At 40.6% G+C, this 27,945-nt stretch overlaps 1 protein-coding gene across 1 annotated transcript in view; it reads right to left on the bottom strand.

Annotated features, from left to right (window-relative positions):
• Positions 1–27,945, bottom strand: part of ANXA13 (annexin A13) — a 79,250-nt gene that overhangs the window by 1,891 nt on the left and 49,414 nt on the right. The window contains exons 4-10 of the mRNA XM_043977405.1: positions 26,463–26,633; positions 20,232–20,265; positions 20,059–20,138; positions 18,013–18,081; positions 17,505–17,606; positions 9,403–9,478; positions 3,783–3,895 (exon numbers count right to left, since the gene is read on the bottom strand). Coding sequence (XP_043833340.1) covers positions 3,783–3,895; positions 9,403–9,478; positions 17,505–17,606; positions 18,013–18,081; positions 20,059–20,138; positions 20,232–20,265; positions 26,463–26,633 — 645 coding nt within the window. The remainder of the gene's footprint in view (positions 1–3,782; positions 3,896–9,402; positions 9,479–17,504; positions 17,607–18,012; positions 18,082–20,058; positions 20,139–20,231; positions 20,266–26,462; positions 26,634–27,945) is intronic.

Genomic DNA, 27,945 nt, shown 5'->3' with positions numbered 1-27,945 from the left:
TTTTTGGTCTTAGGACTCCTTCACATTTTTTTTTGCAGGGCAATGGGGGTTAAGGGACTTGCCCAGGGTCACACAGCTAGTAAGTGTCAAGTGTCTGAGGCTGGATTTGAACTCAGGTCCTCCTGAATCCAGGGCTGGTGCTTTATCCACTGTGCCACCTAGCCACCCCCACTCCTCAACATTCTTAAAAATTATCAAGGGAGGACCCCATGAAGAATGTTTATTTATATGGATTGTATCTGTTCATATTTATTGAATTAAAAATGAAAAAGTCTTTGTGCTATTCTGAAAATAGATTTGACCTCACAGACCTCCTCAAGTGGTTTAGGGGATCCAGAGAAGTCCTTGGATCACACTTTGAGAACCACTGGCCAATGTTATACTCCTATCAATATATTTCCTCTGTTTTCCCCTCCTGTGATCCTCACAGAAATGCTTTGACCATGCCTCATAACTCCAGTTTGCTGATTGACAATATTCCTGGGTTTCTCTTTCTGATTACAGCTGGGAGGGGTTTTAAAGATCCCCATCATTTTATTTTATTATTTGAAGCTCAGAGAGATAGAATGTTGCCCCAATATTATATAGGTAGTAGACAATATAGTCAATATAGTCCTTCTAGTGCATTCTGCTACCCCAATCTGACAAGAATGAGGTGTAACCTTCCATTGCTGCTTGTAAGTTGCACCCCTTGAATGTCAATGAAACCTAGGAAAGAAGTTAATTGGATGGCTGTTTGTCCCTGGAAAGCCTAGTCCATGATGGGAAGAAAAGGAGAGAGGTAAAGAGAAAGAAGAAGAGTGGGAAAAGGGAGGGAAAGAAAAAGAGAAGAAAGGAGATAACAGGAGAAAAAAGGGGGGAACAGGGAAAGAGAAAGGGAAATGATGAAGTAGTGGGGGAGGGAAGAATTATTCCAAGAATAGAAATAAAGAAGAAATAACTTTCTAGTTGCTAATTTCTATTTAAATCTGGCACCAGATGTTTTATATTATTTGTCAAGGGGCTGTGGATCAAAATTACTCCCTTCTTTTGACAACTTTTTGAGAGACAATTTTTGTGGATCCTAAGTGTTCCTTTTTTATTCCCCTTTTGCATCCACTACAGGATTTCTTGCATGGTAGATAAGGATGAAATGCTGCCCTTAAAAAGTATCTTCCATCTGCATACCTTAAAAAACTTTCCCAAACAGCAGGTAAGTCATCTACCTGTCCCTGCAAGGTTATTCCTGGCCTGTTCCAGGATGGGAAAGACCCAAAGAAGGTATCCCAAAGTGACTCAGCGGTGTGTCCTCCACCAGGATTCTTCAGACTTCTTGAGGGAAACTTTGTTTTAAATAAAACTCTGGAAGAAGCCTTGCAGTCAAACCTTTTACAATGAACTCTACATTTTGCTGTGGTTATTCAGTCATTCAGTCATGTCCTACTCTTCAAGACCCCATGGACCATCCCATCCCATCAAGCTCTTCTATCTTCTACTACCTCCTCCTAAAAATACCAAATGAATGAAGAAGAGAGTTTTGTGTTCTCAGATCTAATTTATTTTGCTCCTAATAAGGGTACCCAGTATTTGAGGCAATAGCCCATCTTGCCACTCCAAATGCACCCAAATGTGCCATTTCACAATTCATTTTCCCTTTTACTTAGTCCTCTAGGACTAATTGCATATTCACTTTTTAAAAAAATCAAATTTTGCCTTAAAAGTCACTTGTTTGTAATTTTGATGGAATAATTTAAGAATTAGGTAGTGTACAATACTCCAGATTAATAGGAGTAAACACAAATTGGTGTTTACGTATCATGGCCTTTGTATTTCTTCTTTATTTGGGATCTGGTGCTCGGGCAGGTTCAAAGATACTTGTTTCATTGTTAGAGTCTTGGTTATTCGAATTTTGCTTTCTACTCTTTTCAAACTTTCCTGTTTTGCCCAATTATGCATAATGGATTGTAGAGACACTATGGTGTAGTATATAGAGCACAAGGCTCTGCTTCCCCCGAATTCAAATGGGGCCTCATATACTTACTAACTGTGTGATTTTGTATAAGTCAATTAACCTGTATGCCTCAGGCATTTCCTTAAAATTTATGTTCAAAGTAATAGCTGGTGTGGCTCTGCCTTTATGGAAGGAAGTCTCACACCTGGAATTCCTGAAGATGGGGAGATTATAGATCCTTTGACAATTGACATGCATAATGGGCACTAGTACAAAAATATCTGTGGTAAAAACAAACTAATATAAATGGACAGCTGTTATTTTATATGCACGTTGCCAAGGCAGAATGACAATGAAGTACTTATACATATTATTAGGCTCATAATTTAAAATTAATAGGCCAATTTTCAGTCATGTGAATGATATTTAGCAGCCTCCACTGATTCTCCATATTGGCTGAACACATAGATGCAAAGTATCACAGAATGACAGAATTATAGAGTTGGAAGTCATATCAGTAGCCATCTGGTCCAACCCATACCTGTCCACAACAATTGACCATCTAACCTTTGTTTGAAGACCCTGCAAGATGGGAACCTCCTTCCTCCTAAAGTACCCATTCCAATTGGCACAGTTCCAGTTGTTTGGATGGGCTGGCAGTCATGGGCTTGTCTAGCATAGCAACTGTTTTCTTTGCATTCTACCTACTTCCACTGCTATAAGAAGCACCATTTGAGAGTCACTGTCCTGGAGCATGGTCTATGAAGTTTGACTCTTGCTCCTAAGCTCCTAAGGCTGACTGTCCTTTCCACATTGACTTTCATCTGCCCACTAGGATTTCTGCAGATTACCTTTCAGCAGAGGCTGAACAGAGTTGGAGTAGTGACTAAGTCTGGGAGGCAGGTGATATAGAGCTGCCACCATGCTGTGACACCTACCCTGGGTTTCTATTTGACCTTCCTTGTAATGGGAACAAGGACACCTATACTTTTGTCACAACCCACAGGAGCAACAGACACCTGTATTGTACCATGACTTGAGCTCCTTTTAATTGTGTGGCACAAAAATAGAAGCAATGCTTAGGCTTTTTGTCTTTTTTACATAAAGGCGAGAGAGGGAAAGAGGGGGAGAGAGAGAGAGAGAGAGAGAGAGAGAGAGAGAGAGAGAGAGAGTTGGCCTCAGAGCCAGGAGTTCAAATCTTCATTCTTATGCACATTGGCTGTGTGACCCTGGGCAAATCGCTTTGCCCCTGTACTTTTAGAAACTCTTTATATAGCTTTTTAAAGTTTGCAGAGTGCTTTACAAATATTAATTCATTTTTATCCTTATAACAAGCCTGAGAGATAGGTGCTATTACCTCCATTTTACACATGAAGAAACTAAAGGAGATATAGATTATGTGACTTGCCCAGGGTCACATAGCTAGTAAGGGTCTAAGGCAGGATCTGAACTCTGGACTTCTGAATTCCAAGTTCAATACTCTATTCACTGTGCCACCTCACGGAAGGACTTCAATCTGATTCACTTTTTTTGGTATAGCTCTCCCCCCTCTTCCTCCCCTCCCCCTACCTTTTGCATAGAAACAGAGAGACAGACAAAAACATAAAACAGTTATTTGATAAAGACCTCTTTTTTTGTGGGGCAATGAGGGTTAAATGACTTGCCCAGGGTCACACATCTAGTAAGTGGCAAGTGTCTGAGATCAGATTTGAACTCAGGTCCTCCAGAATCCAGGGCTGGTGCTTTATCCACTGTGCCACCTAGCTGCCCCCTGATAAAGACCTCTTGATGATGCTGATGCAAAAAGCCCCAGACTGCCTCCTCACAGGAAGGTCTCCCCTGTCTTACTCACCTCAGCCCTGGTTACAATGATTCGGATTAAAGTCTCTTCATCAGTCCCAGCTCCCTTCATGGACTTGTACAAGAGCTCAGCAAAGTAGCCTGGACAGTCTCGGGCACATCTCACTGGGCAAGACCAAGGGAAATGAGAAAATGAGCCATTTTTAGACCCCATGCTTACTCAAACAAAGGGAAGGTTGAAGCAGCTGGAAAAGAATGGTCTCATCAGAGGAGGTTGCCAGACAATAGCTGCTTTTGGTTCCAGTGATGATGTTAAGCCAATGCTTGGGGGGATGGAGGTGGTGGTGGTCTTCATTGAGGGGAAGAGGGGTTAATTCTCATTTGTCATAAAGTGGGATCTGGAGAAGGCCCTTTGTCCAAAAGCCTCCCATTCAACCAGAGCCACACTTGAACAGTAATTGTGGGCAAAGGAGAATTTCTCCTATTTTGAAGGGTCTCTTGGGGAGGGGAAGGAGATTTCATATACCCAGCCTGGGTCTCCCAGGCTAGAGTGGAGAAGGCTTCCCAGTCAGAAAACAGACCTTCAGGGGTAGTTAGGTAGCTCAGTGGATAAAGCACTGGCCCTGGATTCAGGAGGACCTGAGTTCAAATCTGGCCTCAGGCACTTGACACTTACTAGCTGTGTGACCCTGGGCAAGTCACTTAACCCTCATTGCCCCGCAATAATAAATAAGTGAATAAAACAAAACAAAAAAAGAAAACAGTCTTTCACAGCCTGAGCTCTCCACTAACATCTTCGTTCTGGGGAAGGCTACCTCTTTCTGGCTTGTAGCCAGCCCTGAGCTCTCAAGGGCAAGGCCAGCTAAGTACATACTTTGACACATCCTACCAACTGGTAAAAGCTCCTCAATTAACTGCACTAGTCTACTGTCTGAAGACCACACTATCTAAGTTCAGAGTTCATTAACAGAAAACTGGTTACCAATCAATGAAATTTTTCAGTCTCAGAAAAATCACTTGTGTCCTGTCAACATCTTAAACTCGACATGACCCCAAATGTTACTCATGTTATTTACTTCTAAACCTCCCTCCCTTTTGAACTTCCCTATGTCTTTTAAGGGCACCATCATCCTTCCAGTCATCTGGGCCCACAATATCAAAGTCATCATTGACTCTTTACTCTTCCTTGCCTCTGCTCCGGGTAGCTAGGTGGCACAGTGGATAGAGCAACTGGGCTTGGAACCAGAAAGATGAGTCTTCCTGAGTTCAGATATGGCCTTAGACACTAGCTATGTGGCCCTGGGCAAGTCACTCAATACTGTTTGCTTCAGTTTCCTCATCTGTAAAATGAGCTGGAGAAAGACATGGCAAAGTACTCCAGTATCTTTGCCAAGAAAACACAAAATGAGATTGCAGTCGGACATGACTGAACAACAATCCCTGCTCCTATATCTGATAAGCTGACAAGTGTTGTCAGTCCTGTTTCCACAGCACCCCTTATATCCGTCCCTCTCTCTAATCATGTGGCCACCCCCCTAGTTCAGACCCTCATCACTGCTCTCCTAATTGGTCTCCCTTTCTTTCTTTCTTTTTCTTCCTTTTTTTTTTTTCGGTGAGGCAATTGGGGTTAAGTGACTTGCCTAGGGTCACACAGCTAGTAATTGTTAAGTGTCTGAGGCCAGATTTGAACTCAGATCCTTCTGAATCCAGGGCCCGTGCTCTATCCACTGCCACCTAGCTGCCCCTGGTCTCCCTTTCTTAAATCTCTCTCCTCTCTAATCCATGTTCCAGATAGCTATCAAATGGAGATTCCTAAAGCACAGGTCTGATCAAATCACCCTAAGTTCAAGAGGCAAGCTCTATGGGACTCCTCTTCTTGGCATTTAAAGCTCTTTGGAATCTGCCGCTGGTCTGCCTTTGTAGGCTGATGGCATATAACTCACTGTCACGTACTCTTGATTCCAGCCAAACTGACCTACTTCCTATTCCTTGTACGAAACATTCCATCATGGACCTCCTAGTCTTTGCAGAGGTTGTTCCTTCATGCCTGAATTACACCTTTTTCTTGTCTTCTCCTTGAGACTCAGCTCAAGCACCACCTCCCATGGAAAGACTGTCCTGATCCTCCCCATGGTCAATATCTCCCCCTGCCACGATATTATTTTGTATTTATGTGCTGTTGCTGTTTGGTCATTTGAGTCATGTTTAACTCTTCATGACCCCATTTTGTGGTTTTCTTGGCAAGGATACTGGATTCATTTGCCATTTCCTTCTCCAGCTCATTTTACAGATGAGGAACTGAGCAAATAGGGTTAAACGACTTGCCCAGAGTCACGCAGCTAATAAATGTCAGATTTGAGCTCCAGAAGATGAGTCTTCCTTGCTCCTAGTCCAGTGCTCTATCTGCTGTACCACCTAACTGCCCCTTGGATTTCTATATCTATGGTCATTTCTTTTTCTCTAGGGCAGGGATTGTTTTCACTTTTATATTTTAATTACAGTGCCTATCACATAGTAGGGACTTCATAAATGCTCTTTTAATGAATGTATAAAGATAAGCTACTAAGGCTTAGTGGGGTGGTGGTCTGTTACAGTGGAGGGGCCACATTTTCTGACAGAATCACACATCTTTGGAGTGTGGACATTCAAACTACATACTAGATACAGACTAACTCTAGGACATGTTTGATTAGTCCTCCCTCCCCTGAAATTGAGGGTTATCTATCTTTGCTAACAACATTTGGAGAGAATGAACTACTTTCCTTTGTTTCTGCCTCTTGCCAGTTTAACCCGAATTCACAGCACTGTGATGATGCAACTATTAAGACAAATGCGTGGTTAAAGGAAGATAGGTCTTTAGAAACAATGACCATAACTCACAGTTACTATAAATAATGAATTAAACATAAAGGCATATATGTCTGTCACACCTCTACAGGAGGAGAATCTTGTTCTCAATACTAGTCTCATGGATTATCTGCACTCATCAGCAATCTGAGAGGAAGATGACCAGCTATGTTTCCCTGTGAACACAAAAGGAACACAATGAGGGTAGGAAACTGTCTCTTCCCTCAAACTCTGTGGTTGGAGGCTATGGGGCAGATGTCTCCTATAGGCCCCTGTAGTTTCCATGCTAAAAGAAAAACAGTCTAAATTCACTCTTTCCCACTGATTAAAGATGAGTTCTTGACCCTTTCTTTGAAAAGATATTGATTCTGTGGGAAAATGAATTAGACTTGAGGGTGGCCAACTCTGGGGTAGTTATATCTGAGATTCTGAGAGGGCCAAACAATTGAAGGCGATGGCCCCCAGTCATTTTCTTTGAATAGAATTTTATTTTCCAAAATATATGTAAAAACAAATTTTAACATCAATATATGAATCTGTATAGTCCATCAAATTTACTTAGCTATTTCTTGTTCTATTTCCTTTCTCTCTGGTTATTTGAAGAAATATGTTTTTTTTTTTAAAGAGAATTTTCTTTAAGTGGGCTCTCATTGTGGTCAGTGACAGCAGGAATTCTATCAGTAGACTTGTTAAGAAAGACTTTTCCAAGCTCTGTCAATGACTCAGTTTTGCAGAAAGTAAAAGGAAGAGTGGTTGGCTGGTATGCACAGCTCCAAAGTGACTCCTCCTGAGCTCTCAGAAGCTGAAGGGTAGGAAGAAGGAAGGGAGTCAGTCAGCTAATGATAGTGGGCCTGGGAGTCACTGTAGTAGCCACACAGTAGTAAGCAGGAGTACTTCATTGTTGTAACTCCTTCCTCAATCAAATATCTGCTAAGAATGAATGAAGATTCCATAATTAAATATGGTTACTTATCCATAGCTACAAAAATTTGTATTGTCCCTTCTTGTGGCAATTTTTATTTTTACTTTCTAATTTGGAGGAAGCATGCTTTAAATGGAGCAAAAGCTGGACTTGAAGTTAGGGGAATCCTAGGTTCGAGTTCCTTCTTGGACAGTTATCATTGTTCAGGCATATCTGACTCCTTTATGATCCCATCTGGGTTTTTCTTGGCAAAGATACTGGAGTGGTTTGCTGTTTCCTTCTTCAGCTCATTTTTATAAATGAGGAAACTGAGACAAACACGTTAAGTGACTTGTTCAGGGTCACACATTTAGTAAGTGTCTGAGGCTAGATTTGAACTGAGGAAGATGAGTCTTCTTAACTCTAAGCCCAGCATTCTATCCATTGTACCACTTGACTGCCCAGACACTTATTAGTTGTGTGATTAAGGGAAAGTCACTTAATTCTAGGAGTCTGTTTCCTTATCTTTAAAGTGGCAGTGACAATATACATGGTTACCTGCCACATAGGGTTTTATGAATATCAAATAACCTCTTCCTCTTTCTCCTCCTCTTCCTTTTCCTCCTCCTCCTCGATAACATTTTTATTGAATTTTAAGATTAGCAAAGTTCTTCAAAAATATTATCTCATTTGATCTTCACAATTATCCTGTGAGAAACTGAGATAGAGGTTAAATGACTTGCCTAGGGTCATACAGCTAGTGTCTGGGGCTGGATTTCACCTCAGGTCTTTCTGACTCCAGATTCAGTGCTGTGCTGCCTGGAAGCTTCATATAAAGTGCTTTGTAAACCTTAAAGTGCTATACGAGTATAGCTGCCGTTTGGGAACCTGATTCTTTGTTTTTCTTTTCTTGTATAGGAATCTGGGACAATGACGTCAAATGTTTAGGAAGACATGAAGGCCTCTGGCCAGGGGGGAAGGGTTTGTTAGGTCATGAAGATCCCCAGATTCTGTTTGAAGAATCCTTCTTTAAGCCCAAAGCACAGTCTTTGTGCAAGGTCTTATGTGTTTGTTCAGTATGAGTCATGGGTAACACTAGGGACATTCATGCCCACATAGATCATTGCAGAGGTTCCACTAATCTGAATGCAAAACAAGTGTGGACGAAACAATCAATTACTGCCATTATTTTTAGGGGGAAAAAAAGAAATGTTTGGCAATTTGAGAACATTTTTTAACTTCCAGGGTTGTTTTAAAATTTTTTTCAGATTATCCTTCTTCTGGGAATACTCCTTTTAGTTCTCTTTGGTATGATGCCCTGGACTCCTTGCTTTTCGATGGTGGACAATGGACAATGCCTTCACTCTAGGTCTTGCAAAAAGAAAGGCTTCTGCCAAGGCATGCTCCTCCTGTCCCATCTCTGCTATTTCCTGCCTATTGGCAAAAACTGGAGAGTGAGTGCCCTGGTGTTTTGCTGGCAAGTTTTAAAAATCAGGGCTTCCTTCCCCCCTCTCACAGTAGACTTCTTTTTTCCCCCAAAGATAGCTCTTTGTCTTTCAAAACGTTAAGGAAAACAAAATAGAGAAAGGCATCCTCGACTCATCTGTAGCTTATTGCTTGGATTCTATTTATCAATACCTTTGGTGTCACTAATAAATCCGTTAAGATTAAATTATACTGGGGGCAGCTAGATGGCGCAGTGGTAAAGCACCATCCCTGGATTCAGGAGGACCTGAGTTCAAATTTGGCCTCAGACACTTGACACTTACTAGCTGTGTGACCCTGGGCAAGTCACTTAACCCTCATTGCCCTGCAAAAAACAAAACAAAACAAAAAGATTAAATTATATTAGTAGGTTTCAGACATGGGCTGTTAGGTAATGATTATGTTAGTGGGGGAGGGAACCTTCCCAAACTGATGTTACCTAGAGTTAAGTAGGCCTTCTTCAAGTCTCCAGATGTTTCTTCTTCAATGGACTCTTCGATATCCTTGCCGATTAACTAAAGATAAAACCAAAATGCCATTGTTATTGTTAGAAGTTTTGTTTTTGCAAAGAGGGTGCTAACCTCCTGCCGTACAGGAGTCACTGAGCCCTGGCAGACTGAGGCCCAGCAGTTTAGCTTGACCCTGGCCATGCTGGTCCTTGCCAAGTCTCTTAATGCTGAGGGTTTAGCTAAAAATATGAGTCCGAATGGAGTTTGGCCTGAGAAAGCTACTTAGTTCTCTGTGCCTCAGTTTCTTCATTTAGAAGGCACAAAAACTGGATTTTTATCAAGGCAGATATCAACTAAACTCAATATTAGTTAGTAAATTAGTTAATAATCAATAACTAAAATGCACAAGTAGAAGAAGGGGGAAATGTACAATGTGGGTATCTGTGAAGCCACCTAAGTTTTAAGGTCAAGAAGATCTATTACCAGGAAGATTTAGATTTGGAGGGGAAAAAAAGAATTTAAATTTAGGTCACATAACTAGAAATATAATATCTGAATTAAGGGAAGTGACAGTTCTATTGTATTCTGTTGTGATCAGAACACATGTGTACTGTTATATACATCCCAGGGCATGACATTTCAGCAAGTACAATGTTATACTAAAACAGGTCTGGAGGCTGACCAGGACAGTGAAGAGGGACCAAACCATCAATCCACTGGAGGGCTTTGCATTTTGGAAATTGGCAAAGATGACACAAAATGGAAACAGTTAGTTTTGAAGGGGTTGTGTGAATAGAGGTACACTAATTCATTGTTGGTAGAATTGTAAATTGCTCCGCTCAGGATAATAATTTGGAATTATTTAAGTGAGGTGACTAAATTGGTGGTACTTCGTGTCTCAGCTATCACACTACTTGCTATGTACCCAAAGGAATTTAAAGACAGAAAAATTTGCAATATGTACCAAAATATTCATAGCAGTACCTTTTGTGGGATCAAAGAAGTGGGGGAATGGCTGAAGAAACCTTGGTATATGAAAATGATTGAATATTATTGTGCAGTAAGAAATGACGGATGTAAGGAATTCAGAGAAACTTCAGAAGGCTTGTATGAACTGAGGCAGAGGGAAATCAGCAGAGCCAAAAGAATAACATACAAAGTGACTACAACAATGTATATGAAAAGATCCCTAAAAGGTAGCCGATATCTGAGCAAATGGCCAAAAAGCAAGAACCCTGGAGAAGAGAGAATGAAATATTTATCATCAGAGAGGCAGGGGACTAATACAGCAGAATGTTGTATACACTGTCAGACTCAGTCACCTATTAGCTGTTTTTGCAGAACTACTTTTTTTTTTTTTTGGTTACAAGAGAGGATTCAAATCTAGGAGTATAGGGGAGAGAATGTTGATGGATGTATCCAGGTGACTGTGATGTAAGAACAAAAGAAGGCTCAGTGGGAGCAGGATCATTATCTTTAAATATTTGATATTTGGATATTTGTTAATTGTCTAGACTCAGAAAGTATAATTGTGGATTAAACTTAAAAGTGTGTCTTGCATACATTTTTTCTGACAATGGTTTAAAAATATATTAACATACTCCACTTATTCTTGCCTCAGTTTTCTCAATTGCAAAATAAGCATAACTTCTCCAAGTACTTCTCCCTGGGAGGGAGAGGCTTACTTGAGATAGCATCTTGAAAACCTTAAAGAGCTCTCTAAATGTGGGTTTGTAGTGAGCAAGCTGAAGTCAATTTGAGCACTTCAAGGTCTACAAAATAATCTTTCTTCTCCAGGAATGGAGTAGGGGTGGGGTGGGGTTAGGACAGATGGCTGAGAAAAGAGATCACAGTTAACATGTCCCCCTTTCTCATTTTTTTATCCCCCATCCAGATTTGATATTTCCTCTGTGGGTGGAATTTCAATGTAGAAATGGCCTTTACTGATGCAGATCCACAATGTAGGGTCTTAGAGAATCCTAGGGTCACAGAGAGGTTACATTACTTGCTCAGGGTCACACAGCCAGCATGCAAGACTTGAAACCAGGTCTTGCAAATTTCAGGGGCAGCCTTTCATCCACAGAGCCAAGGCTGCCTCTCTTCCTTGAGTCTGGTGAACATCTAAACCATTGTACAGTTATCATTGGCCAGTGTATCTCCCCGCAGCACCACATTACACATTAGACCTCTATTCAAATATTTATAGACTCTGAAGTTTAGTGTAAATTGTGATTAGCTTAACACAAATACTGCCTGGGCCAAGCTCAGGGCAGGCAAATAAAGGGAAAGGCAAGTTTTGTTATGTATTTGGGGGAATGTATTTGGAAATCAGAAATATTGAAAGTCATTCCTCAGGAAGAAAGTATATAACATTGAGTTTGATGAAGAACTGGACTGGGCTCTATAAATAATTGGGGTCTTGGAGTAAACACCAGTGGACTTTATGTAGTATGTTTTGAACACTCATACACAAATATAAAATACTCTACAGGAAACAATGATGACATGATGAAGGGAGAGGGGCAGGGTACATAGTGCATGGAGGTCTGACCCTAAGTTCTAATTCCAATTTGGAGATTTACTAGCTGTGTAACCTTGGGTAAATCACTTAACTTGTTAGTTCCTTAATTTCCTCATCTGTAAAATGAGATTGTGGGACTTGATGACCTTTAAGGGAGTGGAAAGGAATTAAGCATTTCTATAGTGCCTACTATATGTTAAAGTAGGTTCTATTATTATTCCCATTTTATAGTTGAGGAAACTGAGTCAAGTGACTTTTCCAGGCTCACATAATTAATAAATGTCTGAGGCTGGATTTAAAGCCTGATTCCAAGACCATTTTTCCTTCTACTGAGTCACCAGTTCTCTCTAAGCTACTCCTGCAGCTTTAAATACATGATCCTCTCCCCTATGAGCCCAAGAACTGGGTTCAAGTTGTGTCTCTGCCACATACTAGTTCTGTGACCATGAGCAGAGCACTTTATCTCCTTGCCCCAGGTGAGTATCTAAACCATAAATTATAGATGGAGTTGCATATTTGTGGAGGAGGTTTTCCACACTGGGAGTTCTCCACATTGATGAAATGCCAAGTTCAGAACCTTTCTCCCCTCCAAAAAATGAAGTGTGTTTAAAGATATTGTAAGGTCGAGGGAAGTGGAGCCAAGATGGCAGAGAGAAGATATTGTAAGGTCCTGAGACTTGTTAATCAGATAGCAAGAGTTCTGCCACAATGGGTAGAGAATTGGGCCTGGACTCAGGAAGTTCAAGTCTAGTCTCAGACACTAACTGGATGACCCTGGGTAAGTCACTTAACCTCTATTTGCCTCAGTTTCCTCAACTGTAAAAAATGGGAATAATAATAGCATCTACCTCCCAGGGTTGTTGTGAGGCTCAAATGAGATACTATTTGTATCTCAGTGCCTCGTGCACAGTAGGTGCTATATAAATGCTTATTACTCCTCCCACTGCTTCCTAAATGACCCCAGTTCTGTGGTATTGGAGGTCTGGTTAGAAGATGATTCTGGGGGGCAGCTGCCATATAGATGGTGCAGTGGATAGAGCACCTGCCCTGGAGTCAGGAGGACCTAAGTTCAAATCCGGCCTCAGACACTTGACATTTACTAGCTGTGTGACCCTGGGCAAGTCACTTAACCCTCATTGCCCTGCAAAAACAAACAAACAAACAAAAAAGAAGATGATTATGGGAGTTACTCTCTCCCTAGAACCCCTGAATCCATTAAAGATCCTTGTCAAAGGCTCACCTGCTCTTCCTCAGCTCTGGAGGGTTATAAGGTGGGCCCAATACTCCTTGTCCAAGTGCCCCCAGATCGGCTTCCTAGGTGCCTGTGTCTCATCAGCTGATTTGATACAGTTCATACACTCTCTCCCTTCCCCTGTTTGAATTATGGATGCTCTTTGCCAAAGCATAGATTGCTAGTAGGCTTTTCTTTTCTCTTTAAACCTGGCTAATTGGGGTTTCCCACCCATGCAGAAAACCACTCTGTAAAAATCTCTTAAATTAAATTACTGACCCCAGCTGGGGGGAAATATTTTAACCATGAGGCTTATTTTTCTTTTTTGACCCAGACCTGTAATTTTTCCTGACTCCAAGGCAGGCTGCTCTCCATGATACCATTCTGCTTCTCAAGGTTGACTTGTGCACCCCAGAATGTGTGATTTAGAAGCAGTGAGAAGAATACAAATTCATATTTCTATAGCTCTTTAAGGTTTATAAAAGATGTATCTATCTATAGTTTCCCATCTATCTATCTATCATCTATCCATCATTTCTCTATCTCTCTATCCATCTATCTCTTTCTATCCATCTATTTATATCCACCTCTGTCCCTAACTATCCATCTCTATCATCTATCTACCTACCTGTCTACCCATCTCTCTCTCTCTCTCTCTCTCTCTCTCTTTCTCTCCCATCATCAACAATAATTTATTAAGCACCAATGCCAAGCATTGTGCTGAGGATACAAAGACGAAAAGGAAACTGTTTCTTCAAGACTCAGCTCTTTTGTATAAGGCTTTTCCTAATCTCTAGTGCTTTCAGAGCCTTCCCTTTCAAGGTTGCTTTGTTTGTGTTTTGATATATCTACATATGTACATGTTATCTCCCCTTTTAGAATGTAAGTTCCTTGAGGTCAGGGGTAGTCCTTCTTTTGTTTTGATATCCTAAGTGCCTAGTACGATGCCTAGAACATATGAGATCTTTAATAAATGTTTTATTAGTCGTGATTGGAGATAGTGTGTGACATGTTGAGAAAGAGCAAGAAGTCCAGTTTGGGTAGTGAGTAATATATATAATAAGCCTAAAGAGACAGACTGGAACCAGATGATGAAAGACAATAAATGACAAAATGAGGAGTTGTATTTGATTCTAGGGGCAATAGGGAACTACTGAGCTGGGAGAGTGACTTTCCTAAAGACCAATATTCTAAGGAATCTCCCTTCCGCAGTGGGTGGAGGATGTCTTGGAGTGGAGATGAACTTGAGGATGGGAAACTAATTAGGAAGCCATTACAATAGTCTAAGCTAGAGATGATGCGAGGCTGGACTTAGGTGGTGACTGTGTGAGCAGAAAGAAGGCAGTAAAGGCAGGTTGTGGAGGTAGCCAAGATTTTACCAAATGAATATATGACATGAGGAAGATTGAAGAGTCATGGGCGATATAGTGTGATTGTAAACCTGGGTGACTGAAAGGATGGTGGTGCCCTTGACAGAAACAGGGAAATTCAGAAGAAGGGGTGGGCTTGGGGGAAGAAAATGAGTTTTGTGTGGGACATGATCATTTTGAAATGTGCATGGGACATTCGCTTTGGAATGATCAGTAGGTAGTTGGTGATGTGGGGCGGGAGCTCAAGAGATCTATATGAAGTAGTTGCTAGGATGCTAGAAATAGTGATCTAGGAATAATTTCCTAGACTGGGAAGCTAATGAAAGTGTAGAGAGAGAAGGGAATAGGACCCAGGATAGAGCCTTGGGCAATAACTGCAGTTATAGGATGGGATATGGATGATAACTCAGCAAAGTAGATGAAGAAGGGATCACAATAGTAGAAGAATCAGGAGGGAGAACTGTCAAGAAAACCCATAGGGAGTTTACAGGAGGGGAGACTGGTCAACAGTGTCAAATGCTGCAGAAAAAATCAAGAAGGTATAGGATATTAATGCCACCTTCATTTTTTACAGATGAGGAAACTGAGGCTCAGAGACATTAAATGACTTGTCCATGGCCACAAAGGTCCTGACTCCAAACCTAGCACTCTTTCTACTACACTGCCTTATGTTGATATGATTTATACAGCAGGATATATACAGTCAGTGACCCTGTCAGGTCAGGGTTATAGCACTTTGGGCCAAAAGTCACTGCAAGATTTACAGAGCAAGGGGAAGCTGTACATTTAAAAAATAATAATAAAGATGAAAACAGAACCTAGTTGAAAGATTTTTTGGGTCTAAGGATATGTAACATTTTAGAGATGATTCATAAAGGAAATCAGTAGACATCATTTATTGTTTTAATTGTAGTGTCCAAAGTATGATTTTTTTAAAAAAATATTTTTGTTATAAACTTAATAACCATGAATAAAGCAAATAATCAAATAAATGAACCAAATAAGGAGTAAACGCTTATCTAAAGCTCTTAGCATTTAAACAAGGTAGAACAAATGAATTAACAAACAACAAAGTAAAAATTGCTTTTCTCCTGTGTTCCTTTCTAGATCTCTCTTAATTTCCCTTCCCTCTTTTTCTCCCTCCCTCCCTCCTGCCCTCCTTTCCTTCCTTCCTTCCTTCCTTCCTTCCTTCCTTCCTTCCTTCCTTCCTTCCTTCCTTCCTTCCTTCCTTCCTTCCTTCCTTCCTTCCTTCCTTCCTTCCTTCCTTCCTTCCTTCCTCCTTCCCTTACTCACTTTCTCCCTCCCTCTCTTCCTTCCCCTCCAGACTGCCTTGTATTATGAAAGGACTAGCAGGAGCCAAGGAGAGAGCTCAGGCTGGAGAATCTTGAAGTTTTCATCCACATTCTGGCCCTTACTTGCTGTGTGGTCCTGATAAGTTACAGATGGTCTCCACTTTAAGAATAGTTTCCTAATCTATCAAATGAGGACAATAATACCTTTCCCATCTACCTCACAGGTTGTTAAAAGGATAAAAGGAGATAATAGAAATGAAGGAACTTTAAAAAGCTAAAAGCACGATGGGAAAACAAATCTATTGTGGGATGGAAAGAGCACTGCTTTTGGAATCAGAGAGCTTGGGTGCCTATTCTGGTTCTGTGGCTCGCTCCTTGTGTGACCTTGGTCAAGTCATTTCCCCTTTGTGGGCTGTAGCTCCTCATCAATAAAATGAGGGGCTTGGACAGAATGATCTCCAAGGTCTCTCCTAGCTCTAAGTCTGTGATTCTAATATCCTATGATATAATACATGAAAACCTAGATCAGCAAAAGTAGCAGAGGGGGAGTGGAAAGAGCAAGAGGTGGTGCACAAGTCTGGAGCCCAGGGACCTAATGACTGCAGGGTCTGCCCAGCTCACCTTCAGTTAGTCCCTTTCCCTTCTAGACCTCAGTTTCCTTATTTGGAAGAGGAACTAGTAGGACTATGTCCTTTTAAAGGTCCCCTCCAGCTCTAAACCCTCTGATTCCAATCCTAGCTTGGCTCCTAGTTATTGTAACCCTGGACCAATCACTAAATTCTGAGTCTCAGTTTTCCTACTTGTGAAATGAGTCTGATGGAAAACAGATCACCTTTAAGACTCTGTCCAGTTCTAAAGTTCCTGGATTCTTTTTTTAAAAAACTTTTATTATTTAAAAAAAAATTTTGTCGTTGTTGTGTTTGTTTTTTTTGTTTTGTTTTTTGCGGGGCAATGAGGGTTAAGTGACTTGCCCAGGGTCACACAGCTAGTAAGTGTCAAGTGTCTGAGGTCAGATTTGAACTCAGGTCCTCCTGACTCCAGGGCAGGTGCTCTATCTACTGCGCCACCTAGCTGCCCCCAAGTTCCTGGATTCTAACTTACAGAGTGAAGCCTACTTTCTTTTTCTTTCTTTTTTTTTTTTGTGTGTGTGTGAGGCAATTGGGGTTAAGTGACTTGCCCAGGGTCACACAGCTAGTAAGTGTTAAGTGTCTGAGGTCGGATTTGAACTCAGGTCCTCCTGAATCCAGGGCTGGTGCTTTATCCACTGTGCCACCTAGCTTCCCCAGAGGCTACTTTCAATATAGAAACACTACTGATGAAGGTAGGTGACTCACTGGGTAGGGTAGGCAAGAAGAGCATAATTATTAATTATAATATATAATTAATATATAATTCCTCATTTTATAGATGAGGAAACTAAACCTCACAAATGACTTGAAGTGACTTGGCCAGTCTCACACATCTTGTAAATGTCCATGCTAGGACTCAAACCCAGGTCTCAACTCCAGATTCAGGAGGCTTTTTACTCCTTCATAATTATGTTGATCTGTGCCCTAAAGCTCCAAGGATACTATTGTAAAGTGTTAAGAAAATACCCCCCCCCGTTCCTAGATGGCTGGGTTTCTCTTATTCTCAGTCTTGATTAGTGCTAAAGGAATCATTGTCCCAAGTCACTTACAATTTGATAGGCTTGGAAGGTGGCCCTCAGTTGCTTGTAGTTTCTCTTTGCCAGGACCTCATTGAAAGCCAGTTCATCTGTGCCCCAACGACCTTCCCCTGCCTTAAGAGTTCAAAGAGCAACATTTTATTTAAAATCCTCTTTATAAAAAGCCTGAAAGTGCTGTTTTTTTTAAACACCAAATCTCACTTAAAAGAAATTATATACATAGGCTCAAGATATTTCACTTATGCACTTTAAGCTTCTAACAGAAGTGAATAAAGGCATGATATAAATGGAGAATAATTATCATTTATTGTATTAGGATGAAAGGCCTATATATAGTGAGCATATTTTAATTTAAAGATAAGAGCACATTTTCATTTCTCAGATAATGTAATTACTTTCTGAGTAATTAAAGCCACCTCTCCCATAGAGTGAGAATAATATTAAGTGGTAAATCGAAAAAGAAAAAAAAAAGTCTGAGACTGGTACATCCTCTTCACACTTACATCCTCTTCACACTTACATCATAGAGATCTTTTGCATCCTGACTGGCTAGATCTTTATCAACATTCTCCCCTTCATCTCGGTCAGCCTACAAGAAGAGAAACATTGCCAGTTACAGTTGCTGGGGGACCCTGGAAAATCAGAGGAAAAGTAAGAGGACTGGGAGATTTTCTCTGATGTGGTGGGAAAGTCTGACCCAAGGCCCCTTCTAACTTTGAATCATACAAGTCTGTGGAGGGGAAGCCCACAACTCTTGCTCTTTGCTGCCATCTATTGGGTTAAGAGAACAGAGAAGAAGGAAGACTTTCTGAAGGACTGGCTTGAACTCTCCTTCTATCAGCTTGGGGCTTTTCTTTCTTGTCCTCTTCTTCCAGTCTGTCCCCACAGAGGGATGGGGATTTGGGGCGGGGTTCCAATCACAAAACAAAAGGGACACATAAAGCTTGCAAAGACACAGTGTATCGGATGGGATATGAATCAATGGATTGTCTATTTGGTTGGCTGTCCAATGAGGAGGACTGTTATGTTCCCATAGTGCCCATTCTGAATGCCCTGTGTGGGACACTGAACAGCTTACTTTTGTTGTTAGAGTTTTTTGCTTCAGTGCTTATGGAACCAGTCAATAGGTGAATCAGCTTCCTTCCCTTGGTTAAATCCTGGCTAAGATAGTTCAATCTCATACTCCTTTCTTATCCCCTTAGTCTTGCCACCTCTTGGCACCTTCTCTGAGTTGCTCATGGTTTTGATTCCCTCCCGCTGGCCCTTTTGTGCTGTCCTCTATCTTGCTTGGCTATTTAGCCCTGCCAGTGCTGGATGCCTCTTATAACTCCATTCCCCAGAATGTTCCACTGACATGCTTCAATGAGGCCACCAAGTGGAGGTTTTTATCTGGAATTAGAGATGGTAAATTCTGGGGCCATCAATTATTTCCTCTAAGTCTCCGTAGTCCAATAGATCTGTCAAGTCCTTAATGTGTCTTTTCCCTCCAAAGATGTGGTATATAACCCACCCATGCCTGCTCATTCTGTCCAATTCTTCCCCATGTCCTTCCATAAAATTTAGCAAAGGGAGGCAGCTAGGTAGTGCAGTGGATAAAGCACCAGCCCTGGATTCAGGAGGACCTGAGTTCAAATGTGACCTCAGACACTTGACACTTACTTGCTGTGTGACCCTGGGCAAGTCACTTAACCTCATTGTCCCACCCCAAAAAACCACATAACATAAATTTACCAAAGGGAGTCTGCCTAACATTCTAAGGACCATCTGTATAGTCTCATGACATTATGTGGACAGTAATGGGCCATGTAAGATATTCACTTGTAATCCCTCCCTCTCATTGTGTGATTGGTCCATCATTTCATGAAGAGCTGGGTTCAAATTCTACCTTTTGACCATGGACAAATCACTTTACCTTTCTGAACCTTAGGCTTAAGACTTACCTATTAAATTGTCATGTGTGTTGGCACACTTAGTATTTGAAATCCCAGTCTTGTAAAGCACTAGGGATAAGCACTAGGGTTTAAAAGATCCACAGCTCATTTAAGAAAACAACAGCAACAGTTGTACCTAAGAAATCAACCAGTTGAATCTTTTTTTAAAATGTATCATCCTAACTCTAAATCTTATGAAAATGAATGTTGAAAACTACCCTTACATGTAACGAAAATAAAATAAATGTTTGTTGCTGAAAAAACAATGTATCATCCTCCAAACATTTCTCCACTTGTCTTGCAATTCTCATCATAGGACCTTGGTGCTTAGAGATAGCTGTTGTTGTTCAGTTGTGTCAGACTCTTTGTGACCCTGTGGACCATAGCATGTCAATATTGTCTTTGGGGTTTTCTTGGCAAAGATACTGGAATGCTTTACCATTTCTTTCTCCAGTGGATTAAGGTGAATAGAGCTTAAGCGACTTGCTAAGCATCACAGAGTCACCAAGTGTCTGAGATTGAATTTAAGCTTAGGTTTTTCTGACTCTAGGGAAAGTGCTCTATCCACTTGGGCCACCTAGCTGCCTATAGCAACCCCAATATAAAACAAGGGAGCAAAGTCCCCATTCTCTTACCTGTAACAAAGACACAAGAATCTTTTTAAAGTCTCCACTGGTGTCGCCTTTGACATCAGATTCAAGGTTACTGTTAAATACTATTAGAAAAGAAAAAGAGGGACAAGATTTACTCTCCCAGGCAGACCATACCTTCTCCAAATTAAGTGGGACTGAAAGAACATGTCACTTACGCCTTTGGTATGCCTCTTTTATTTCCTTGATTTCCTAGAGAGAGGGAATAAAAATAAATATGCCAACATCAGGTCTGTGTGCAATGGACTCTAAAGGGAGATAGACACACAGGAAAAAGAAGCATGCCCTCCTTTTCTAGGCTGTTTGATGCCATTATCACTATTTACAATCAGAAGTTCATACTCCTGTAGTTTGAATGGACCTATCCAATCCCCTCATTTTATAGATGAGAAAATTGAGGCCTAGAAGAGTTCAATGATTCACCCAGAGTCTGGCAGGTCATAAGTGGATCATCAAATGAAAATCTGTGTAGACTTTTGGATGGATGTCTGTGCTACACCCAGCCTTGAGTCATACTCTGGGCAAAGTGATCATTTTGTGGAAGAAAGGAAATACTGGTTATCAGGAAATGACTGTGGTGTGAAGAACAAGGCATCAACAAAATCTTGAAAGATAAAACAGGGACACTTAGATGGTGTAGCCCATAGAGCACTGGCTCAGGAGTCAGGAGGGCCTGAGCTCAAATCCAACTTCACTCACTAGCTGTATGACCCTGGGCAAGTCACTCACCCCTGATTTCCTCCAAAGGGAAAAAAAGAAAAATTAAACAAAAGATCAGAGAGGAAAATTTACCTTTTAAGTTGGAAAAGGATCTGAAGCTATAGAATTTGGATGTTTGGTAAAACCTTATTTATGATCATACATCTTGGGCAAGTGCTTCCATAGCTATGCATCTCTCATAGCCATTTTGTAACAACAACAACAACAACTCTCATCTTGATGATGCTTCAGGGTTTAGAAAGTACCTTCCTCATAACAACCCTATGAGGTAGGTAGCACAAGAATTATTAACCCTATTTTGCAATTGAGGAAATTGAGGTTGTTATAATTGAAAGGGCCTGGGAGCTGGAAGCAGAGCACTGGAGTCCAAAGCTGGGCTCTATTCCTTTCTACTTGCATGACAATGCACAAGTCATTTAATCTCCATCAGCCTCAGTTTCCCTCTCTGTAAAACAAGGGGGTTGGGTTAGCTGATTTCTTAGGTTCCCCTCTAGCTCTAAATTAAGCTCCTAAGACTTTTCCTTGGTCACCCAGTTTTAATGTGTCAGCTAGTAAAGAGATGAGGGTCAGCTAATTCCAAGAACAGGACTCTTCCTACTACATATTCTCTTCTTCTTGATCTTTTGATAGACCAGTGATTTCATCTGGGTGGACATGCCCCTCAGATGCCACCACAGATCAAGACCCCTCTTTACCTGCTCATTTGCTTTAATTCTTATGCATATCCTTTTGTAAAACGGTCTATATTCAACATGTTGAAGGATTTTCTTTTTTTTTTTCTCCTTATTTTTACCAGGCTTGTGATATTATTGGCATAAAGAACTCCTGAGGACATTCGCTTTACCAGTGAAAGTAGACAGCTGCTTTGCAATTTATATTGTGCTGTCTGGGAGTAATGAGAGGTCAAAGAACTTGCCCAGTGTTACTATCTTGGGGATATCAGTATGGCACTTAGAGGTGCTTCTGTTGTCTCTCGTTTGTTCCACAAGACTGGTATTATCAGATAGCATGTGCTATCTTATAAGTACATATTGGATACAGGAAAAATATTAAGACAAGAGATACTAAAATATACCCTTGATTTAAAGTGGGACAATAACGGAATTAGCCCAAGTATTCAGATTTCATTGATTGATGGAACAATCTCTAGAGAAGTGCAGGCTGCCAGCCACTAGAGGGAGTCTCTGCTTTCACATAAATTCTCTGTAGGGGGGGTTTCTGCCCCATCAGACTATTTACCCTCCTGTTGTGAGGTGGAGAAATGTTCTGGGTCTTCTCAATCACATTCAGCTTTTCCTCAGTGGAGAATTCAGAAGCAGAAGAAATGATTTGTGTAGTAATATACTCATACTTTCCTCACAACATGACTCAGCTAGGGAAACTAGAAATATAATTCACCTTGAATTATAGATGAAGAAACAGAGGTTCCAAGAGGTGAAGTGACTTGCCTATGATCATACACATGAAAAATTATAGGGTCAAGATTCAAACTCGTGTTTGAGTGACCTACATGAGCTTAGGCAAGTCACTTCTCTCTGGGTCTCAATTTTCTCATCTGTAAAATGAAGGAGCTGCACCAAATGATCTGTTAGGTACCTTTCAGCTTTAACTCTATATTCAGCAATGTCTCCTGACTCCAAATGTAGTGTTATTTCTACTACATCAATGCCTCATTAACAAAAGGAAACTGCTGACTGAAGGACTTAGGTTTTTGAACTGGAAAGTTATATTCAATTACAGAATCTTAGAGTTTGAGGGAGCAGCTAGATGGTGCAGTGGATAAAGCACCGGCCCTGGATTCAGGAGGACCTGAGTTCAAATCTGGCCTCAGACACTTGACACTTACTAGGTGTGTGACCCTGGGCAAGTCACTAAACCTTCATTGCCCCGCAAAAAGACCAAAAAAACAACCCACAAAAAACCCCAAACACACAAAAAACCAAACAAAACCAGAATCTTAGAGTTGGAAACTATATGAGAGCCCATTTTGTTCAATTCCTTACTCCATGCATAAATTCTCCTTAGTACTATGGTCACCCAGCCTAGCTGTCACTATTACTTCAAGTAAACCTGAAGTATTTGAACATAGAGATTTATAACCCAGAATTATTAAGTGATGAAGACCTACCAAAAGTTTCCTTTAAAGCAATTTCTGTCTTTTTCTGCTGTGCTCCACAAAATCTCAAAGTTGTAAGGGACCTCAGAGGTCACTAAGTCCAACCCTTACTGAACAGGAATCTTCTCTGTAGCAAATGCTCCTTCAGCTTTCCCTTGAAGATCTCCAGTTAGGGTAACTTTAATGCCTTCAGAGACAGCCTTTTCACTTTTGGATGGCTCTAATTGTTAGGGAGTTTTTCCTGACATCAAGACTAAACTTGCCTCTTTGTAACTTCTGCTCCTTGTTCCTAACTCTGCCCACTGGAGCCAAGCAGAGTAAGTCAACTCTGTTTTCAGAGGCCAGTCATTCAAAGAAATCATGACAGTTATTATGAACTGTGTTACCACACTCATTCTGGACATCATGGTTCAGAGTAGCTTGTGATAACTTTTTGGGTGGTTGCGCCATGCCATTAACTCCTACTGAGCTTGAATTCCACTAGAATCCCTAAATAGTTTTCATATGAACTTTTGTCTGGCCCCAGTTTCTGTATTCAATTTTTTCTTTTTTTTTCTTTTTTAAGTGAGGCAATTGGGGTTAAGCGACTTGCCCAGGGTCACACAGCTAGTAAGTGTTAAGTGTCTGAGGCTGGATTTGAACTCAGGTACTCCTGGATCCAGGGCGGGTGCTCTATCCACTGCACCATCTAGCTGCCCCCCCCACCATATTCAATTTTTAAAAAATGTTTTTAATTGATTGTGAGGTCAATTTAAAAAAACCTCAAATGCAGACCTTTGCATGTATCCCTATTATTTTTCATATTTTATGTTTGGCTTGTCATCCTAGATGTCTGAGATCTTTTTGGATCTACACATCATCTAATGTATTTACTACTTCTCAAAGTATTGTGCCATCTACAAATTTAAAAAAACACAAACCAACAACCCCTATGTTTTTTTTATTCTTTCATACAAGTCTTTGCTAAAAATCTTGAACACTACAGGACCAAGGACAGATCCCTATCATCTCTTGTCTTTCTTCCTGGATATTGACTCATTTATAACTGCTCTTTGGGTCTGTCCATCCAACTAATTCCAAATCCACCTGACATTACTATCATCTAGCCTATATTTCTCTATTTCTCTATAAGCATAGCAAGAGAAACTTTGTCAAATGCTGAGCTGAAATATAGTTGTACCAGACTGAGCATGTTATTTTCCACTTTCTTTCATTTTTTTCTTTTATTTGAATTTTCTTGTACAAAATGGTAATGTTTTACATAATTGTATATGTATGACCCACATCTGATTCCTTACTGCCTTAGGGAGAAGGTAGGGGAGGGGGGGGAAGAAAGGATAAAATTTGGAACTCAGAACTATAAATAAAAATGTTTATTATTAGAAAATTTTTAAAATTAAATTAAAAATAATTGTACTATATCTGTAGAATTCTCCTGATCTACCAATATAATAACCCTGTCAATAGAAAGAAAGGAGATTAAAGTGGCATGACTTGTTCTTGAAGAATTCATTCTTATCTCTTTTTGATCACCACTTCCCTTTCTAGATGTTTACTAAGCCTTTCTTTAATAATGCATTCTAGAATTTTGCCAGGAATCAATGTCAAATTCACTGGCCTATAAATTAAATACTCTACTATCTTTCCTTTAAAAAAATAGTGACATTTGCCTTTTTCCAGTCCTGTGGCACTTTTTTCATTCTCTATGACCTTTCAAAGGTCCCTGACGAAAACTCAGCAATGACATCTACCAGTTTTTTTCCATAGGTATGGAAGTAGTTAATCTGGACCTGGTGTCTTGAACTCATTAAGGGTAGATGCATGCTTTTTCATTATCTCCTCACTGCCTTCTCTAGTGGATTAAAATATGACTAAATCTACAAAGATTTTATATATTCCCAGTTCTCCAGGAATATACAACCCTGTGCTATTTCAATGTTTTGGATAAAGACATAGATGACATACTCAGCAATGTGCAGATGACACAAAGCTGGGAGGAATCACTAATACATAGAATGATAGAGCTGGGAAACAAAAGAATCTTGACAGGTTGGAGCAATAGGTTGAATCTAATAAGATGAAATTTAATAGGATTAAATGTAAAATTTTTATGCTTCAATACAAAAAATCATGTTTACAAGGATAAGATTAAGAAGGTATGGATAGGGGCAGCTAGGTGGCACAGTGGATAAAGCACTGGCCCTGAAGTCAGGAGGACCTAAGTTCAAATCCGACCTCAGACACTTAACACTTACTAGCTGTGTGACCCTGAGCAAGTCACTTAACCCCAACTGCCTCACCAAAAAAAAAAAAAAAAGAATGTATGGATAGACAGCAGTGGTAGTGGACTACAAACCCAATATGAATAAACAGTATAATGTAGCAGCCAAAAAATAATTCAATCTTGGGCTGCATGAAGAGGAGCATGACTTCTAGGAATAGGAAGGTGACATTACCACCATACTCTACCTTTTTTTGGGACCACATTGGGAGTTCTATGTTCAGTTCTAGGGTTTAAGAAGGACATCAACAAGGAGAGCCTGAGATTGTCTAAGGGATGGTAACTGGGATAGTGAAAGGCATGAAGTCCATGTCATAGAAGGACCATTTGATGGAACTAGGCATATTTAACTTGGAGAACATAAGACTAGCAGGGATGACATAATTTAGTTAGTCAAGAAGCATGCATTAAGCCTCTACTATGCACTGGGACACCGTGCTGCTACATGACTGTGACATAACCACCACCTATGGGTATTGGAAGGGCTTTCATATGGAAGAGGGATTAGATTTATTCCCTTTGGCCCCAGATGACAGAATCAGGGGCAACAGGTAGAAGTTTCAAAGGAGTCGATTTAGTCTTTTGTCAGACAATGCTTCCTCATATTCCTACTGTTCCAAAGGGGGAGCCATCTGCCTAGAGAGTTAGGGGGTTCTCTCTCCTTGGAGGTCTTCAAGCAGAGACTGGATGGCCACTTGTAGTACGTCATACTGGGGATTCTTTTCACAAACAGGTTGTACTAAATAGCTTCAACAGGGGCTCCGTGGAGCCAGACTGGATGACTGGCAAGAGCTGATTGTTAAATTTTTAGTGTTAGTATTTACACCTCAGAAATTAGTAAATGCTACAAATCAGGGCATGATTTGTTATTTTGTTGTATGTCTTGATATGAGAAAATTTTAATCATGTAGATTAAACTCAAAATTGTCTCTTGTTCACATCTCCCACCTCCCACCCCTTACTGGAGAGCTGAATGTTATACATTTACTGATATACCCTAGCCTCAGAGATTCCCTCCAACTCTGAAATTCTGTGTTATTGTGATTATATCATTTATCACATAAAGTGGGGTATATTAGCACTGGGGCTGGCCCATTGGGAAGATTAGCTTCTTTCCAGACTTTGTCCAAAGTTCTTTTCATTGTGGGAATCCCCTCTCCTAGAGCTATGAGTAGCATATCAAGGTAGGTTCTATGGGGCCCGGAGAGAATGTGTGCATCCTTCCCTTCAGTGGAGTCTTTGGGAGAAGTCATGTGACTGTCTGGCTCTAACCTTATTGGTTCTGGTGCAGAGAATCTCGATCAGCACAGATTCATCGGTCCCAATGCCTTTCATGGCCTTCTGCAACTCTCGGGCACTGTATTCACTGGGAAGATCCAGGAGGGCTAAGGCTGTCTTCTCAAAATTCCCACTGAGCTCACTCTTCAGCACCTCTTCCAGTTCCTACAAGAACACACAATATCAATGTTAGAGGGGAATATTCATCCATTTTCCATTTGGCATTCTGCTTTAAACATTGAATGGTAAGAAGATCAGGTGGTCTCAAGGTCCGCAGGGCAGCTCTTATGAATACATGCTCCAAAACCTAAAGAAAGATATCACAGGAATGAAAACTATCACTCTTCATAGGATCGTAGTTAAAAAGCCACCATGGACCATATCGTCCAATGCCCTCCCTCTATAGAGGAAGAGACTGAGGTCCCAAAAGTTTAACTGACTTGCCTAAGGTCACACAAGTAGTCAGCATCAGGGGTAGGATTTGATTTCAAGTCCTTTGATCCCAGAGGCAGTGCTTTTTCCACCATAGCACACTACCTTCCAGAGGTGTTACCGGGAATGACTTTAAGTGAATTTTCCCAAGGTCCTCCAGTTAATTAAAGAGGAGCCAGGATTAGAACCTACACCTTTGGACTCAAAGTCCAAGACTCTTTTTACTCCACCACATTTACTCTTTAAGCAACTCTAATACAAAGTAGAAAAAATCATAAAAGTGAAATGAGAGATAAAAACAAAGTACTCCAGGAGTTCAGAGCAAAAAGAGATGATCTTGGCCACTGACAGGACTGGGGAGGAAGGGGATGGTGTTCAGGGAAGACTTTGTGAAAGAGGTAAGGTTTGAGCTGTACTTTGAAGGATGAGTATCAACTCATCACCTGAAGTTAGGGATTAAGGAGGGAAAGATAATTCCAGGCAAAGGAACAGGTGGAAGCCACGACATGAAGGAAGGAAAGCACAAGGATTGTTTCGGTTAAGGGTGTCATTTAGTTTGGCTGAAATATAGGAAATGCAAAACTAGAGAAGGCATAGGTTGGTGTCAAGTCATAGAGGGCCTTGAATATTGTATGAAGTAACTACTGGAGAAAAGTAAAAGAGAAAGCAGAAAATAAAGGAGTAAGTAAAAGAGAAAGCAGAACAATCATAGAGCAGACATAAAAACTAAAAAACCCCAAACCATCCAGACCCTTAAGTGTAGGAACAAAGAGCCTTCCACACTTCCATAGCTCTTGAGGGCTTCACTTTATTATGATACTACTCCACCCCACCCCACAGTAATAGTTCATATTTATAGAACCCTCTCTCTTTTTTGTGTGTTGAATTCCTACCTCAAGATTCCAACTCAGATGACAACTATGGGGCAGTGAAGTGGAAAGAATGCTAGATCTGAAGTTAGAGAATGAATGGATCTATAATATTAAATCCCATGTACAGAATTTGGTCTATTTGCAGATCATTGATCCATCTTCAAATTGGACTT

This window comes from Dromiciops gliroides, chromosome 1 (genome assembly GCF_019393635.1).
Source record: "Dromiciops gliroides isolate mDroGli1 chromosome 1, mDroGli1.pri, whole genome shotgun sequence".
Classification (NCBI taxonomy): Eukaryota; Metazoa; Chordata; class Mammalia; order Microbiotheria; family Microbiotheriidae; genus Dromiciops; species Dromiciops gliroides.
This window is presented reverse-complemented; position numbering and strand designations above follow the sequence as displayed.